Genomic DNA, 18098 nt, shown 5'->3' on the forward strand with positions numbered 1-18098 from the left:
CTGCGTGGTAGCGCATGATGTACCCATGCATCCATTCGTGCCCTTCGCAGACAGCAAATCACAGAACAGAGGGGCACAGCAAAAATGGTGTGGCAATGTCAAACAGTTAAGGACTGGACTGAAAGAAACTTCCACGCAATTATGAGCGAACATTTCAGGGGGTGGGGTAAGGGAAGGAAGGAGCCCCCTTCTAAAATGGTAAACATTAGGCCTGTGCAAGCTTCGGGCCTTGGATTCGGAAATCCGAATCACGGAGGCCATTTTATGGCGGATCCCTCATAAAATGGCCTCTGCGATTCGGATTTCCGAATCCGAGGCTCGAGGCTTGCACAGGCCTAGTAAACATGGCTTCAGAATGAGGCAAGTGGGTCCAGCATAGCCCTGGGCACCATCCCGCAATTGAAATGGCAGTTCTGGGTCCTGCGCCTCAAACAGGACATTTTTAGGAGAAGTGCAGAAAAGGGTAACCATGAAGGCCCTATGAGGAGAGGCTACAGCGTCTGGGACTGTGGAGCTGAGAGAAAAGGCAAGGGAAATGTGATGGAGGTGGACAAAATTAAACAAGGTGGGGAGAAAGTGGATAGGGAGACATTTTTCTCCCTCTCCCATAATATTAGACCCCTGTGGGGTCATCCCACGAAGCTGATTGGTAGCAGATTCAGGACACGTGAAAGGAAGGACGTCTTCACATGGCGCAGAGTTAAACTACGGAACTCACTACCACAAGATGTGGTGATGGCCACCAATTTGGATGGCTTTGGAAAGGGGTTGGATAAATTCCTGGAGGTGAAGGCTATCCGTGGCTACTAGCCCTGATGGTTGTGTGCTGCCTCCAGGATCAGAGGCAGCGATCCTATGTACACCAGTTGCTGGGGGACAAGGGCGGTGGTGTGTGTGTGTGTGTGCTGTTGGGTTCCTATTCTGCTTGTGGGTTTCCCAATGGGGCACCTTCTTGAGCAGTACGTGAACCGAATGCTCAGGGCTCTTCTTACGTTCTTATGAAATGGACGAAAGCTCTTATGCCGCCTCCTTTCCGCTCGGTGCAGAAGAAAGCTGACCTGGATCGCATCGTTCGCCACGTCCAAGGAGCGCCCAGCTGCTGCACTAATCAAATCTAACCTCAAATTAGGATTTAATCTAATTGGTTCTAATCTTGCAGCCCCTACTCTTTGAGTGTAATCTATTTGCAGGCCCGGCATTTTGTCTCCATAGTTTCGGCAAGGTTCTGCCAGCAAAAGATAATCATATACCCAAAAAAGACAACAGAGCAAGTCTGATGATATTGTAAGAGAACCAATTAATGCTCAAGAGTCAAGATGTTAGAAGCAAGATTTCATCTTCACAATAAGGAGAAGGGGCCCTGGCACTGCCAAGTCCGTGCCACCGTACCATGGCTGCTTCGAGGTGTTCAGGGACAGGCTAGAATTCAGCGGCCCAGCAAACGCTTTGCATGCAGAAAGCCTCCAAAGCAGCCTTCCTCAACCTAGGGCGCTCCAGATGTGTTGGACTGCATCTCCCAGAATGCCCCAGCCAGGTGGCTGGGGCATTCTGGGAGATGCAGTCCAACACATCTGGAGCGCCCCAGGTTGAGGAAGGCTGCTCCAGAGGAAAGGACGTCAGGGTGCACAAAAGACATTCCTGTCTATGCACTTTCTTCAGTTTTTGCATACTTCACCCGTAATTGCATATGCATCTAATTTATTCTCCCAGTCCTCAATTTCCCTTTCTCTCCCATAATTAACACAAAGAATTCTGGCTCTTGTTATCATATCAACATAGCAATTCTCAACAGCTCTTAGTTACAGATTTACAGATTTTGTACCGCCTTATTTTCAAGCTGAAAAAATGAGGTGGCCTGTAGCTACAGACCGAGGGTCCATCTAGGCCAGCAATTTGTTCTTACAGTGGTCAACCAGCTGTCGACCAGGGACCAACAAAGCAGGACCTGGTGCAACAGCACCCTCCCACCCATGTTCCCCAGCAACTGGTGCACACAGGCTTCCTGACTCGGGTACTGGAGATAGCACACAACCATCAGGGCTGGTAGCCATGGATAGACTTCTCCTCCAGGAATTTATCCAACCCCCTTTTAAAGCCATCCAAATCGGTGGCCATCACTACATCTTGTGGTAGTGAGTTCCATAGTTTAACTATGTGGTGTGTGAAGAAGGATTTCCTGTTTGTCCTGAACCTGTGTGTTTGGGGTTTTTGAGTCTCTGCTTGTCTGTTTTAAAATACCGTATTTCTTCGATTGTAAGACGTCATCGATTGTAAGACGCACACTAATTTCAGTACCACCAACAGGGAAAAAAACACCCTAAGACATGCCCGCCATTCTAAGATGCACCCCGTTTTTAAAGATGTTTATATGGGGGGGGAAAGTGTGTCTTAGAATTGAAGAAATACAGTAGTCAAAATGGCCTTTCTTTCTAGTAAGTAGCCAGTTTCTGCATTATATTGTACATTTTGTTTTATTTTCTTGTTTTATCCTGTCTCTTGACCATGTAAGCAGATTCTCAAAGTAGCAAATAATCATGAAGATGTCATTCGAATCAACAGCATATATATAAAAAATCATATACAAAATCTGTAAATAAGAGCTGTCGAGAATTGCTATGTTGATATGATAACAGGAGCCAGAATTCTTTGTGCTTAATTATGGGAGGGAAAGGGAAATTGAGGACTGGGAGAATAAATGAGATGCATATGCAATTATGGGGGAAGTATGCAAAAACTGAAGAAGGAAGACAAAAATGTCATCTGTTACTATGAAAACTGGCATTGGTTTATTAAATTATTGGAGCAACAAGGCACATATTTCAACTGTTGTTAATAATATATTTAATCTTTAGATTATCACTGACATTTATTATAGTCAAGGAAACGCTTACATAAGTATGCCTGTAATTATCAATAAGCATTATGATTAAAGCTGTAACCCTCTACTCACTTACCTATGGGTAAGGCCCATTGAATTCAATGGTATTTACTTGTAAGTAGAAAGGTATAGGATCTGTGTATTTATTTATTTATTTATTTATTACATTTTTTATACCGCCCCAATAGCCGAAGCTCTCTGGGCGGTTCACAAAAAATAAAACCATAACAAAACAATCAACAGGTTAAAAGCACAAATACAAAATACAGTATAAAAAGCACAACCAGGATAAAAACCAGGCAGCAAAATTGATATAAGATTAAAATACAGAGTTAAAACAGTAAAATTTAAATTTAAGTTAAAATTAAGTGTTAAAATATTGAGAGAATAAAAAGGTCTTCAGCTGGTGACGAAAGGAGTACAGTGTAGGTGCCAGGCGGACCTCTCTGGGGAGCTCGTTCCACAGCCGGGGTGCCACAGCGGAGAAGGCCCTCCTTCTAGTGTATGTATATTTTCAAGTATCAGGAAGCATTTCTCAATTTTAATATTAAAAAACACATAACGTCAAATATAATTTTTTAAAGCAGTCAATATTTTACATGTCGCCTCCTATTTTGTTCAGCTGTGTCTTTGCACCTATATTGAGATGTTTGTAATATGCCAATTTATTTGAAATTAAGCAATTAATTAGTTAAAGGGTAGATAATTAATCAATTACGAATTGTATAATTCGTTGGTAGCTCTACGCATCAGGAAGTAGTGACTTTCTTTTAAAACATGATTTTCATGACTGCCACTGATAATTCTGAAAGCAGGAAAAGGTGTGTCTTTCACTAAAGGGATAACGGGACATTTAGGTCCCAGGTCCTTTGCACATGTATCTAGGGCTGGGAGGGTTTTTTTGAGTAAACATGCATCCGTTCGTGCTGTGTGAGTGGGTTTCTGATGTCCTGTTTCTCTCCAGTGCAGGATGGACTGCAAGGACGTCTCGGCAGAGACCCTCTACGACGTGTTACACGATATCGAATACAGGAAAAAATGGGACACAAATGTCATCGAGACCTTTGACATTGGCAAACTGACGGTCAACGCCGACGTGGGCTACTACTCCTGTGAGACGCTGGGGGACGGGTTGACGGAGAATAACATCCAGATCAGTCTTTCCCAAACTGGATCCTTCCAGATGTTTTGGACTACAGCTCCCAGGATTAATGGCCATTGGCCCTGTTGGCTGGGGATGATGGGAGTTGGAGTCCACAACATCTAGATGACATCAGGTAGGGGAAGGCTGCTATATTTATTTGCTTTATTCCTTTAAGCCCTGCCTTTTAATAAAAAAATCATTTAAGGCAGCTTATGATTTAAAAGCAATAAAAACACAGCATTACAGCAATTAGTGCCATAAAAGCATTACAACACTGAAAGGCCAAGAATAAGAGAGCAATAAAACGATGAAAGCAAGCAGAAGGTAGAAACAAAGGAATGATTTGTTTAATTAAAAGGTTGACATAGATAAAACGATGAACCTTCAAAGCGTCAGCTGTCAGTGCATTGTCCTAGGCGGACTTTCCAGAGCTGGAGTGCCATTTTTGGAAAGGCCTGATCCGTGGTTACCCTCTTCCTTCCCGCTGTGCCCCATGACATTCTGATTAACAAACTAGCTAAAAGTGGGCTAGATGGAACAACTATTAGGTGGATCCACAGCTGGCTACAGAATCGGACTCAAAGAGTACTTATCAATGGAACCTTCTCAAACTGGGGAGAGGCAACGAGTGGGGTGCCGCAGGGCTCAGTCCTGGGCCCAGTGCTCTTCAACATTTTTATGAATGATTTGGACGAGGAGGTGCAGGGAACGCTGATCAAATTTGCAGATGACACCAAATTGGGTGGGATAGCTCATACCCTGGAAGACAGAAACAAACTTCAAAGTGATCTTGATAGGCTGGAGTGCTGGGCTGAAAACAACAGGATGAAATTTAATAGGGATAAATGCCAAGTTCTACATTTAGGAAATAGAAACGAAATGCACAGTTACAAGATGGGGGATACTTGGCTCAGCAATACTACAAACAAGAAGGATCTTGGAATTGTTGTAGATCACAAGCTGAATAGGAGCCAACAGTGCGATATGGCTGCAAGAAAGGCAAATGCTATTTTGGGCTGCATTCATAGAAGTATAGCTTCCAAATCGCTTGAGGTACTGGTTCCTCTCTATTCAACCCTGGTTAGGCCTCATCTAGAGTATTGCGTCCAGTTCTGGGCTCCACAATTCAAGAAGGACGCAGACAAGCTGGAGCATGTTCAGAGGAGGGCAACCAGGATGATCAGGGGTCTGGAAACAAAGCCCTAGGAAGAGAGACTGAAAGAACTGGGCACGTTTAGCCTGGAGAAGAGAAGGCTGAGGGGAGACATGAGAGCACTCTTCAAATACTTAAAAGGTTGTCCCACAGAGGAGGGCCAGGATCTCTTCTCGATCCTCCCAGAGTGCAGGACACGGAATAATGGGCTCAAGTTAAAGGGAGCCAGATTCCAGCTGGACATCAGGAAAAACTTCCTGACTGTTAGAGCAGTACGACAATGGAATCAGTTACCTAGGGAGGTTGTGGGCTCTCCCACCCTAGAGGCCTTCAAGAGGCAGCTGGACAACCCTCTGTCAGGGATGCTTTAGGGTGGATTCCTGCATTGAGCAGAGGGTTGGACTCAATGGCCTTGTAGGCCCCTTCCAACTCTGCTATTCTATGATTCTATGATTCTAACCCTTCTTTTCTCTGCTCCCGGCAGGGAAGTGCCCCAAACCCCTCAAGAACCGGGACGTCATCACGCTGCGTTCGTGGCTTCCCATGGGCAGTGACTACATCATCATGAACTACTCCGTCAAGCATCCGGTGAGCGCCAGTCCTTTCTGGGGAGGGTGTGTGAGACAAAGCATGTGCCATGCTCTGTGTGCATGCGCTGGCGCCATCCTGTGTATCAGCTAAATTCTGCGGCTGAGCTCAAGGAAGGTTTAGGAAAACCTATACGGGGGTGGGTGGGTGATTGCCTTTTGAAATTATTTAATATAATGTGTTTACATTATTTTCCCCTACTGCTTCTTTTCACTTTCATCATACTAGAGCCCAAAAGAGTCATTTCCCATGAAGCTGATTGGTGGGAGAATCAGGACAGATAAAAGGAAGTCCTTCTTCACACACCTCAGAGTTAAACTATGGAATTCACCTCCACAAGATGTAGTGATGGCCATCAATTTGGATGGCTTTAAAAGGGGGGGGGGGGTGGATAAATTCCTGGAGGAGAAAGCTATCGATGGCTATCAGCCCTGATGATTATGTTACCTCCAGTATCCGAGGCAGTAAGCCTGTGTGCACCAGTTGCTGGGGAACATGGGCGGGAGGGTGCTGTTGCACTTGTGTCCTGCCTGTGGGTTCCTGGTTAACTGCTGGTTGGCCACTGTGTGAACGGAATGCTGGACTAGATGGACCCTTGTTCTGATCCAGCAGGGCTCTTATGGTCCATCTTTTTTCTTGCCATTGGAAAACTGTTACTGAGAAAAAGGCAGAGTAGCTGCACCCTGCATTCTCGCTGGTGTTGCTAGGAGCCCTCTGTCTAGAAGTCCTCCGAGTTAGGTTTCCTCCAGTGATAACAGGCTGTTTTTAATTTCTGAACAGAGGAGTGCAAGATCTCACGACACTTAGTGGTGTAGTGGTAAATCTGGAAGTGCAGGCACTCTCATGACTGTCCCTGTAGTCCCTGTAGCCACACCCTCAAGGAGAGCCCAAAGCTCAGGGGGTTGGACTGGATGGCCTTAGAGACCCCTTCCAACTCTGCTGTTCTATGATTCTAAGTTGCAGGCAGCTGTGTTGATCCACATCAACAAGTCAGATCTCGCTGTTTTCATCTCCACCTTCAGCAGTCTTTTGCAAAGCAATTGGGTCTTAATGGCCCATTTGGGACCAAAATACTTTGCATTATAAGAGGGAAGGACATATCGTTGCTGGGGAAATCTATTTCCTCCCAGCTCCTGTGAAGATTGTGGCTAAGCTCAGAGAGGACAGGAAAGTCAGGGTTGGTGGTGGCAGAGGATGTCAGGATCCCTGCTCATCCAAAAGTCCTGGTCCTGTTGTGCTGCCGATGACACCTTGAAAGGCATTTCCCCTGATCCAGACACGGCGCTCCCTAATCCCAAAGCGTTGGGGGGCCTTCTGTAATCTGGTGTCCTCCTTTTGAGAAGTGTCGAATGACAACTCCCACTGCAGGCCAACCCGCATGGCCTTTGCCCATTTGGGCTGGGAATTGTAGTCCAACCCACCTGAGGGTACTAGGTTAGGGTCCTCTGCTGGAGGGGAAAGAGGTGCTAAAAGAGCTCCTAAATTAGGACCATCTAGAAAGTTCTTTGTGATGCATTGACCGGGAAACACTGCTGTGAATTGGGAGAAGGATGAAGGTTGGCTCTCCGGCATGGCTCTTTATTTGGCCACAAGAAGCTGTCAAGAAGTCAAACTCCATATGAGCCAACAGTGCGATGTGGCTGCAAGAAAGGCCAATGCTATTTGGGGCTGCATTCATAGAGGTATAGCTTCCAAATCACGTGAGGTACTGGTTCCTCTCTATTCGGCCCTGGTTAGGCCTCATCTAGGGTACTGCGTCCAGTTCTGGGCTCCACAATTCAAGAAGGACGCAGACAAGCTGGAGCGTGTTCAGAGGAGGGCAACCAGGATGATCAGGGGTCCGGAAACAAAGCCCTATGAAGAGAGACTGAAAGAACTGGGCATGTTTAGCCTGGAGAAGAGAAGATTGAGGGGTGACATGATAGCATGTCTCTTCAAATACTTGAAAGGTTGTCCCACAGAGGAGGGCCAGGATCTCTTCTCGATCCTCCCAGAGTGCAGGACACGGAATAACGGGCTCAAGTTAAAGGAAGCCAGATTCCAGCTGGGCAGCAGGAAAAACTTCCTGACTATTAGAGCAGTACAACAATGGAATCAGTTACCTAGGGAGATTGTGGGCTCTCCCACACTAGAGGCCTTCAAGAGGCAGCTGGACAACCACCTGTCAGGGATGCTTTAGGGTGGATTCCTGCATTGAGCAGGGGGTTGGACTCGATGGCCTTGTGGGCCCCTTCCAACTCTGCTATTCTATGATTCTATGATTCTATGTTAGGCATGATAAGAAAAGGAATTGAGAATAAAATGGCCACAATCAGACTGCCTTTAAAACTTGATGTTGTGCAGACTTCTACTGTTACTTTCTACTGTTAGTTTTTCCCTACCCTGTGCCTGCTTACCCTACCCTGTACCTGTTTGCATTCTCTTCCCCTCCTTATTGTTTTACTATGATTTTATTAGGTTGTAAGCCTATGCGGCAGGGTCTTGCTATTTACTGTTTTACTCTGTACAGCACCATGTACATTGATGGTGCTATATAAATAAATATAATAATAATAATAATAATAATAATAATAATAATAATAATAATAATAATAATACAAATTTATGGTGCAACCACAGAATATTGTATGCCGTTCTGGTTACCACACATTAAAAAAAAGGATACTCCAGAACTGGAAAAAGCGCAGAAAACGGTAACTCAAATGATTACAGGGCTGGGGCATCTCCCCTATGAGGGACGGTTACATCAACTGGGATCGTGTAGCTTGGAGAAGAGGAGGCTGAGGGGGGACAGGATAGAGGTGTACAAAATCATGCCTGGTGTGGAGAATGTGGAGAGGCAGACTTTTTTCTCCCTCTCCCATGATAGTAGAACCCAACAGGGTCATCCCATGAAGCTGATTGGTGGGAGATCCAGGACAAATGAAATTTAACACAGCACATAGTTAAATTATGGAACTCACTACCACAAGATGTAGTGATGGCCACCAATCTGGATGGCTTCAAAAGGGGGTTGGATAAATTCCTGGAGGCGAAGGCTAACAATGGCTACTAGCCCTGATGGTTGTGTGCTGTCTCCAGTATTCGAGGCAGTAAGCCTGTGTGCCCCAGTTGCTGGGGAACATGGGTGGGAGGGTGCGGTTGCACCATGTCCTGCTTGTTCATCCCTGGCCGACGGCTGCTTGGCCACTGTGTGAACAGAGTGCTGGAGTAGATGGACCCTTGGTCTGATCCAGCATCAGGGCACTTCTGATGTTCTTATGTACAACTCCCTTGTCTCGTTTCAGAAATACCCTCCAAGGAAAGACATGGTGAGAGCGGTCTCCATCCAAACCGGCTACCTGGTCCAGGGGAAAGGAGCTAAGAACTGCACCCTCACCTACCTAGCTCAGGTGGACCCCAAAGGTAAGCTTTTGCCTACCGAAGGCAGTTCGGCAAAGAACCCCCCCTTTTTTTTTGTATCCCCGTTCATAAAGATGTGCCTCCATTTATAATCCCCAGGAAGCTGGTCTGGATGTAAGTGTGGGCAGTTTCAATTAGAGACAAGCAAGTTTCTAGACAGTGTTAAGGTGTGGCAGTCTTCCACCTTACTGCCACACCCCACCCTCTCAAGAACGTTCCTAATCCTTCCATCATCTGTGGCACATCTCACTTCCTCTGCCTTTACAGACCATCAAATCATAGAATCATAGAATAGCAGAGCTGGAAGGGGCCTACAAGGCCATCGAGTCCAACCCCCTGCTCAATGCAGGAATCCGCCCTAAAGCATCCCTGACAGATGGCTGTCCAGCTGCCTCTTGAAGGCCTCTAGTGTGGGAGAGCCCACCACCTCCCTAGGTTACTGGTTCCATTGTTGTCCTGCTCTAACAGTCAGGAAGTTTTTCCTGATGTCCAGCTGGAATCTGGCTTCCTTTAACTTGAGCCCGTTATTCCGTGTCCTGCACTCTGGGAGGATCGAGAAGAGATCCCGGCCCTCCTCTGTGTGACAACCTTTGAAGTATTTGAAGAGTGCTATCATGTCTCCCCTCAATCTCCTCTTCTCCAGGCTCAACATGCCCAGTTCTTTCAGTCTCTCTTCATAGGGCTTTTGAGTCCCAACTTAGGATGTATCAAATGGTCACTGATTTTTTATTTTAAAGCAAACACCGGCTACTGGCAAATGAACTCTTCCATGCCCAGCAGAAAAAAATGAAAGAAAGAGAGAGAGATTGTTAGTCAAACCTTCTCCTTCTTTAATCCCTGGCAATGAAATTTGAACAAAAAACATGGAATTCTGGGCATGCAACAGACACATACACGAAAGTACAAAATTAGGCAAAAGAACACTTTACGCAAATACCGTTGCATAATTTATTCCAAGGGCAGAATTTAGGGTTTGCAGCATTTGGATTATTTTTAGTGAAGCTGGAGGAGGCCGTGGGGTGTGGGGCTGGCGAATGCAGGAGTCACCTTCTCTGCAGCATCTGGCATTCCAGAAAAGCCTCTTTCTAGCTTAGGCCCCTCGTCCACCGTCCACCGTTTCCGAAGGCATCTTTCTGCTGTAGACCTATAAACGGAATACGGCGCTTGGTCGAGCTGCCAAGGGCACAGTGTGAGCACCAGAGGCCCCCCCCCCGTGCTGCAATCCAGCATTTGCTAAACCCTGGTGATCTATTTGGGGAATTTGCGAGCACTAAAGCTGACCAGAGTTAGGACTTAGCCTTTTTTTTTAGTCCTGAAAGCACAAGCTCCCGCTGTGAAGAGAATTTCTGGCAGCGACAGAAGAGGTGTGCCTTTCGGGAACGGGGAGCGTTTACATGAGTCTTCCTGAGGACTCACTCCCCTGCCGGAGTACTGTGAGGTCTGTTATTTAGTGGATTCTCAACCAGGGGAGAATCATCCGATAAAGAAGTGGTGTGTCTACCTGTGGCCAACAAGTTCCATCATGATGCTTTAAGACCTCTGGATCAAAATAGGAAGAATATGAAAGTCCGGAGGCAATAGTTGGACGGGTTGTTTTTTCTAACGATGTGCGTATACCTTAGAATACATAAGAAGAGCTCTGTTAGATCAAAGCCAGGTTCATCTAGCCCAGCGTTCAGTCTCTGGCAGTGGGAAGCTAAATGCCTCTGGTACTCCTAGGCAGGGCATGTTGCGTTGCCAGTATGTGCTGAAACACCGGAAGGCTGCGGTGGAGGAAGGCAGAAGAAGAATGCCCTCAGCTAGTTGGCTAATCAATGGCGTGACTCCAGAGCGTGCAAACGAACCCTTCTGTGAGTTGGGATGGGATTTTGGGCATGAGGAGAGACTGAAAGAACTGGGCGTGTTTAGTCTGGAGAAGAGAAGATGGAGGGGAGACATGATAGCACTCTTCAAATACTTAAAAGGTTGTCACACAGAGGAGGGCCAGGATCTCTTCTCGATCCTCCCACAGTGCAGGACACGGAATAACGGGCTCAAGTTACAGGAAGCCAGATTCCGGCTGGACATCAGGAAAAACTTCCTGACAGTTAGAGCAGTATGACAATGGAATCAGTTGCCTGGTGAGGTTGTGGGCTCTCCCACACTGGAGGCCTTCAAGAGGCAGCTGGACCACCATCTGTCAGGGATACTTTGAGGTGGATTCCTGCATTGAGCAGATGGTTGGACTCGATGGCCTTAGAGGCCCCTTCCAACTCTACTGTTCTATGATTCTATGTCATCCTTGTGTTGCAAATTATCTGTGTAGATCCGCCCAGGCACAAGGCCTCTCGCCGCCTGAGGTGCAAGAGAAGAGGTTTCAACCACTGCATTGCCCCCCCCACCATTGCCAAATCTTGTGCCTTGCCCTCACTGCCCCATTGCACCCACCCCCACCCCATGCTCCCCTTACCTTTACCACCACGGTAGCAATATGGAGAGCCCCGTGGCTGGAAGAAGCCGGTGAGAGCCCCGCAGCCACTGAAGAACATCAGAAGAGCCACGTTGGATCTGGTCCACCATTCGGTTCACACAGCCACCGGAGTCAACAGGAAACTCACCAGCAGGACATGAGTGCAGCAGCACCCTCCCGCCCATGTTCCCCAGCAGCTGGCATACATAGGCCTACTGCCTCTCCTACTGGCAGCGGCACATAACCATCAGGGCCAGTAGCCATTGAGAGCCTTCTCCTCCAGGCCGCGTTGCGATGGGGGAAAGCGAGGGCAGGGCACCACCAGCCGCTCTCTTGCTGCAAATGCCGCGTCAGGAGAGTGGCTGGGGGGGGCCCCTCTCCAGAGCCCCCCAGGAGGCGAGGGGGCCGTGGTGGCAGGGCCTCTGCTGCTGGGGGTGGAGGAGCAGCGGGGTTTGCCGCTGTGCCGCCTGAGGCGGGCGCCTCGCCCTGCTGCGTGGCTGGGCTGGGCCTGGTGTGGGTGCAAAAGCCCTAGGAGCTGAGTTCCCCATCACACCTCCATTTTGCGCATCGTTTGGGGCCATGTGGAGCCGTGTGACGTTTGCACTGTTTTCTTCTCCTCCTCCTCCTCCTCCTCCTCCTCCTCCTCCTCCTCCTCCTCCTCAGGTTCTTTGCCAAAGTGGGTGGTGAACAAGTCCTCACAGTTCCTGGCCCCAAAGGTGAGTCCTCGTTCCGGGCCCTTTTCATTCTTCGTCCTCCAGCCGCTCACCTGCAGACGTGTTTCACCTCTAGCAGGGCTGGGCAGCTCCGTTCAGCCCGAGATCCCAGTTCAGACGAGCTCTTGGGGGGTGGGGGGCCACGTTCCATGTGGGCGGGGCCAAAGGCAGAAGAGGCGGGGCCAGAACTACAAGAACCTATTTTAGCTTCAGGCTCTTCCTGTCTGTAACTTAAGTTCCTCCCGGAGAGGCATTTCAAACTTTTAGAATGGGGAACAAAGAACAAAGCCTCCAGGGAATCACCAAACCATTGATGGCCGAGGAAAGCCCCACCCCCAGAGGAAGGGGGCGTGGCCATCTGTGGAGCCCGAGAGGCCTGGATTTGTCCCCCGAGCCTGACGTCCCCCACCCATGACAGCCAGAGGTTCACCATGGAAATGAGAAGAGGATGAATGGTTGCAAAGACCCTTCCCCAACTTCATGCCCTCCAGATGTTTTGGACTACAACTCTCATCATTCCCTGCCACGCCTGCTGGGAATGGTGGGAGTTGCAGTCCAACACATCTAGAGGACACCAGGAGGTTGAGGAAGGCGGCTGCATGGAAGAAAAGATGTGATTTGGGAGGGGGAAGTTACATGGGCTGCACCGGTCCTAAAGGATCCCGCAACACCTCTCTTTCCCTCTCCTCAAACGCATCTCAGATGTGAGAAGAAGAAGAGTCCCGTGATCTCCCCACAGGGGTCTCCTGTTTTTTCCAACTGTGCCCCCTTGTGGCGAGGCTCATCCCTAGCACGTACCAGCCCTCGGGGCTCAGGGCAGGCGTGACTCCCTTGGTCCCTCTGCCCTTTGCACGTGGGCCGTTCCTTCTAAAACCGCCTAGGAGTGAGAAGCATTTGCTGTCTCATCCCCACCCGGAGAAGCCGTGACGAAGAGGGCGTGCGCGGGGAGTTTTGCACCTCCGGGTTTCCAGTCTGCTGGATGCCTGGGGTGGGTGGGGGGCGTTTTGCTGCATGTCCTCCTTCAATGTCAACATCGGCAGAGATTACCTGAGCGCATCAGTGCCTCCAGTGACGTGCTCAGGTCGTCTCTGTGGCTGTGTGACGTTCCTTTTCCGTGAGCCCATCACTCACTCAATTAATTAGCTGAGGGATCACGTTAAACCTTCGGCCCACGACGGCACCGGAGAGCAGCCCACGTCAGCAGATGTAATGATACTTCGATTTAATTTAAAAAAAACCAGAACTCACAGGGAGGGAGGGAGGGAGGGAGGGAGGGCGGGCGGGAGGGAGGGGTGGGTTGCTTTCATTGTTGGTATTAATTGTATCAGCTTTCCAGACACGGAAGGAGTTCTAGGCTTCTGGTGTTACTTCCCCACAGAGAAGGTCTGTTTCAGAAACGGGTTTTGTGTTTCTTTGGTAAGAAAAGCAGGCGCCAGGCGGTCCGGGGGTTTGCTATGAAGACCAGTGTTGGCGATTAGATTCAAAAGGTCGTGGAGCGAAGCTGAAGAGCCGGCGGGGTGGCTTCAGCCCTTCGCTTTGCCCCTGGCAGGCGATGGCAGAAGGAGCCGGAGGGGCTGAAGCCCAACTCTGCCCCAGGGCTAGGGTGGCCATATTCTGAATCCACAAAACTGGGACAATTTTGGGGGGTGGGGGCTAGGATTTTTTTTTAAAAAAAACTGAGCAATATTTATTTATTTATTTATTTTATTGCATTTATATACCGCCCCACAGCCGAAGCTCCCTGGGCGGTTTACAACAATTAAAAATGGTAAACATTAAAAGTATACAAAATTTTAAAACCATCAAAAACATAAAAAACAGTATAAAAACACCAGTATCCATTTAAAAACAACCATTCTGGGGACCGTTAAAAACAAACTTAACATTGTTAAATGCTGTTAAAATGCCTGGGAGAAGAGAAAAGTCTTGACCTGGCACCGAAAAGATAACAATGTTGGCGCCAGGCGAGCCTCATTGGGAAGATCATTCCACAGTCGGGGGGCCACCACCGAAAAGGCCCTCTCCCTTGTTGCCACCCTCTGAGCTTCCCTCGGAGTAGGCACTCGGAGGAGGACCTTAGATGTTGAGCGCAGTGTACAGGTAGGTTCATGTCGGGAGAGGTGTTCCATCAGGTATTGTGGTCCCAAGCCATGCAGGGCTTTACAGGTTTACAGGGCTTTACCAGCACCTTGAATTGGGCGCAGAAACGTATAGGCAGCCAATGCAAGCAGGCCAGAATCGGTGTTATATGCTCAGACCTCCCTGTTCCAGCTATCAATCTGGCCGCCGCATTTTGCACAAGCTGCAGCTTCCGGACCATCTTCAAAGGCTGCCCCATGTAGAGGGCATTGCAGTAATCTAATTTGGAAGTTACCGAAGTATGGACAACTGAAGCTAGGTTATCCCTGTCCAGATGGTCTAGGGAAAGCCCAATTTTTGCAAAGCCCAATTTTTTAAATTAAATCATCGACAACTGTAAAACCAGACATCTTAAATTCACTGCAACTTACGGTGAGAGATGACCCTGTGGAGGAGCGGTGATGCTCTGGAAAAGGCGTCAGATCGATGCATCTTTTTCTCTGCTGCTGTGACTTCACTGAGCAGGCTCAAGGCACCATTTTGGAGGTCAGAATTTCTCCGGCCAGCTGGACCAGGAATCCGGGATTCTTGCCCAGCCGGTCGGGACATTTCAGAATCTCCTGGAAATCGGGACATTCCTGGTTTTCCGGGACATATGGCAACCCTACCCAGGGTTGGTCTAGCAGCGGAGAGGAGTCTTTTCAAATTGGGGGGAAAACCCGGGGAAAGGCGGGCGTGGGCTTGAAAAATGGTTCACAGTCATTAATAGCCCACGCAGAAGCAGCAGGTATGTATATGCTACAGAAACTTTGAAGTCATGGGAGAGAAAAAGAGATGAGGCTTCCCCGTTATTATTTTTACTGGAAAAACCTAGAAATTTGAGGGAAACTTGAAATATATGCGATGCTTATTTTCTTATAAAAGTTAAACTGATTTTACTGCTTTAATGACACAAAATGCAGAGTTGCAACTTTGAGAGCATATAAAAATCATACTGTTTGGTGTATTTATAGGGTGACCCTATGAAAAGGAGGACCGGGCTCCTGTATCTTTAACAGTTGCACAGAAAAGGGAATTTCAGCAGGTGTCATTGGTATATGTGGGGAACCTGGTGAAATTCCCTCTTCATCACAACAGTTAAAGCTGCAGGAGCTATACTAGAGCGACCAGATTTAGAAGAGGGCAGGGCTCCTGCAGCTTTAACTGGTGTGATGAAGAGGGAATTTCACCAGGCTCCCCATATATACAAATGACACCTGCTGAAATTCCCTTTTCAATACAACCGTTAAAGATACAGGAGCCCTGTCCTCCTTTTCATAGGGTCGCCCTAATATTTATGAACTTTACGGAGCTATACTCAGAAGTAAGACCCTGTTTAGTGTAGCTTACTTCCAAGTAAGTATCCTTAGGATTGAAGCACCTGAGTTTTGTACGTACAAATTACAAATACTCCCAATATGAGAGAGAGAGAGAAAGAAAGAAAGAAAGAAAGAAAGAAAGAAAGAACATGAAGCCTAATTGCACGTATCTTAGTTTCTGCCATCTGAGAGGTAAGGGGGAAATATAAAAGTTGAAAATAGGAACTTGGTATTGAAGAAAATAAAATGCATTATTTGGACAGAAAACAGCCTCATCCAATATTAAGGACTAGCCGCATCTTTGGATAGCAAGTTGAACTCCGTAACAGCCTTCCTCAACCTGGTACTCTCCAGATATTTTTGGATATGATGGAAGTTGTAGTCCAATGCATCCGGACTACATCTGGTTTGGAAAGGCTGCACTATAATGACACTGAAAACATTTGAACGTTGTATTTGTCTTAGGGTGACCCTATGAAAAGGAGGACCGGGCTCCTGTATCTTTAACAGTTGCACAGAAAAGGGAATTTCAGCAGGTGTCATTGGTATATGTGGGGAACCTGGTGAAATTCCCTCTTCATCACAACAGTTAAAGCTGCAGGAGCTATACTAGAGCGACCAGATTTAAAAGAGGGCAGGGCACCTGCAGCTTTCACTGCTGTGATGAGGAGGGAATTTCACCAGGTTCTCCATATATACAAATGACACCTGCTGAAATTTTCTTTTCAATACAACTGTTAAAGATACAGGAGCCCTGTCCTCCTTTTCATAGGGTCACCCTAATTTGTCTACAGTCTACACAGGATTTGCCATTCTGTAATCTACTGGATTATCATAGTTAGTGTGACCCTATGAAAAGGAGGACAGGGCTCCTGTATCTTTAACAGTTGCATAGAAAAGGGAATTTCAGCAGGTGTCATTTGTATATATGGGGAACCTGGTGAAATTCCGTCTTCTTCACAACAGTTAAAGGTGCAGGAGCTATACCAGAGTGATCAGATACAAAAGAGGGCAGGGCACCTGCAGCTTTAACTGTTGTGATGAAGAGGAAATTTCACCAGGTTCTCCATATATGCAAATGACCCCTGCAGAAATTCCCTTTTCTATGCAACCGTTAAAGATACAGGAGCCCTGTCCTCCTTTCCATAGGGTCACCCTAATCATAGTACATATTGTGAGTAAGTAAACCCATGTTATAAAAACCATTTTATTCATCCCCCCCCAAAAATGATGTCATAGGACACACACACACACCAGTATTCCTCCAAATTCCCTTTCCCCCCCCCCCCCACTGGAATATTTTTCTACTCTTGGAAAATTCTCATGAAACCCAGGATGAAACAGAGTTCTCTCTCCTACCCAACCTGGCCCGGTCCTTACCTTTGATTTTTTCTTCCTCCTTCTCCTCCTCCTCCCTGCCCCCCCCCCCTCGCCCTGCCCCGCAGGCCATGAAGAAGATGTACAAGGCTTGCGTAAAATACCCGGACTGGAAGCTGAAGCACAACGCCCAGCTCAAGCCCTGGCTGTACCCGGAGCAGAACAGCCTGCCCCCCGTGGCTCTCTCGGACCTGGCCATCCAGCACGCCGACTCCCTGGAGAACATTGACGAAAGCACCCTCTCCGAGACCAAAGACGACCGGGGCGAGGCCAGCGACGAGGACAGTGTCAACTGATGTGGGCCCTGGCGCCCGCACCCCTCGACCGTGTCTCCAGTACATCTCCCCACCTGGGCTTTTTGTCTGTGTAACCAATGCTGTTTGTGTTTAAAAAAGAAAAGAAAAAAGATGCACCCCCCACCCCTCTTGTCTCTCTCACGCACAGAGTCGTGCTACGAAGCGAGGGAGTGCCCACTTGCAGGGTTACTTCGCGGGAGCTCTTCTCTAAAGGGTGGGAACGGGCCGTGGGCGGAATCTTGCAAATTCGGGGTCCTGCGGTCAAGTTCTCCTCTTCAACTGCTGGGCCTGGGATCTAGAGCTGACTGTTGCTGGCCTCTCTCTGTCTCCCACTCACTCACATGCACACACACACACGCTCGCCCTCTCTTGCTCTCTCCCCCCAAAGCCCTGCTTTAGGGATGCTTTAGGGTGGATTCCTGCAGTGAGCAGGGGGTTGGATTCGATGGCCTTGTAGGCCCCTTCCAACTCTGCTGTTCTATGATTCTATGCTCTGCGACGGGCCTCTTTCTTTAGCAGTGGGGACAATGGGGTCAGGGAACAGAAAAAAAGCCCACGGGCCACGGCCTGCCCTCTTTCTCCACTGACCCCGTGGGGACAGCCTTGGCCCTTTTGGGCAGCCCACCTCGAACTACTCCAGTGCTCTGGCGTCCACAGGGCT

General features: G+C 48.1%; 1 protein-coding gene across 2 annotated transcripts in view; it reads left to right on the forward strand.

Moving 5' to 3' along the window:
• Positions 1 to 17559, forward strand: part of STARD10 (StAR related lipid transfer domain containing 10) — a 56127-nt gene extending 38568 nt beyond the window's left edge. The window contains exons 2-6 of one of the 2 annotated variants that reach the window (XM_063127372.1): positions 3848 to 3990; positions 5660 to 5763; positions 9051 to 9168; positions 12278 to 12330; positions 17210 to 17559. In XM_063127372.1, coding sequence (XP_062983442.1) covers positions 3848 to 3990; positions 5660 to 5763; positions 9051 to 9168; positions 12278 to 12330; positions 17210 to 17437 — 646 coding nt within the window. In that variant the 3' untranslated portion in view covers positions 17438 to 17559. Of the gene's footprint in view, positions 1 to 3842; positions 3991 to 5659; positions 5764 to 9050; positions 9169 to 12277; positions 12331 to 17209 lie in introns of both variants that reach the window. The other variant, XM_063127371.1, reaches the window with a different exon arrangement.
• The last annotated feature ends 539 nt before the right edge of the window (positions 17560 to 18098 follow it).

Source organism: Elgaria multicarinata, chromosome 5 (genome assembly GCF_023053635.1).
Source record: "Elgaria multicarinata webbii isolate HBS135686 ecotype San Diego chromosome 5, rElgMul1.1.pri, whole genome shotgun sequence".
Lineage (NCBI taxonomy): Eukaryota > Metazoa > Chordata > Lepidosauria > Squamata > Anguidae > Elgaria > Elgaria multicarinata.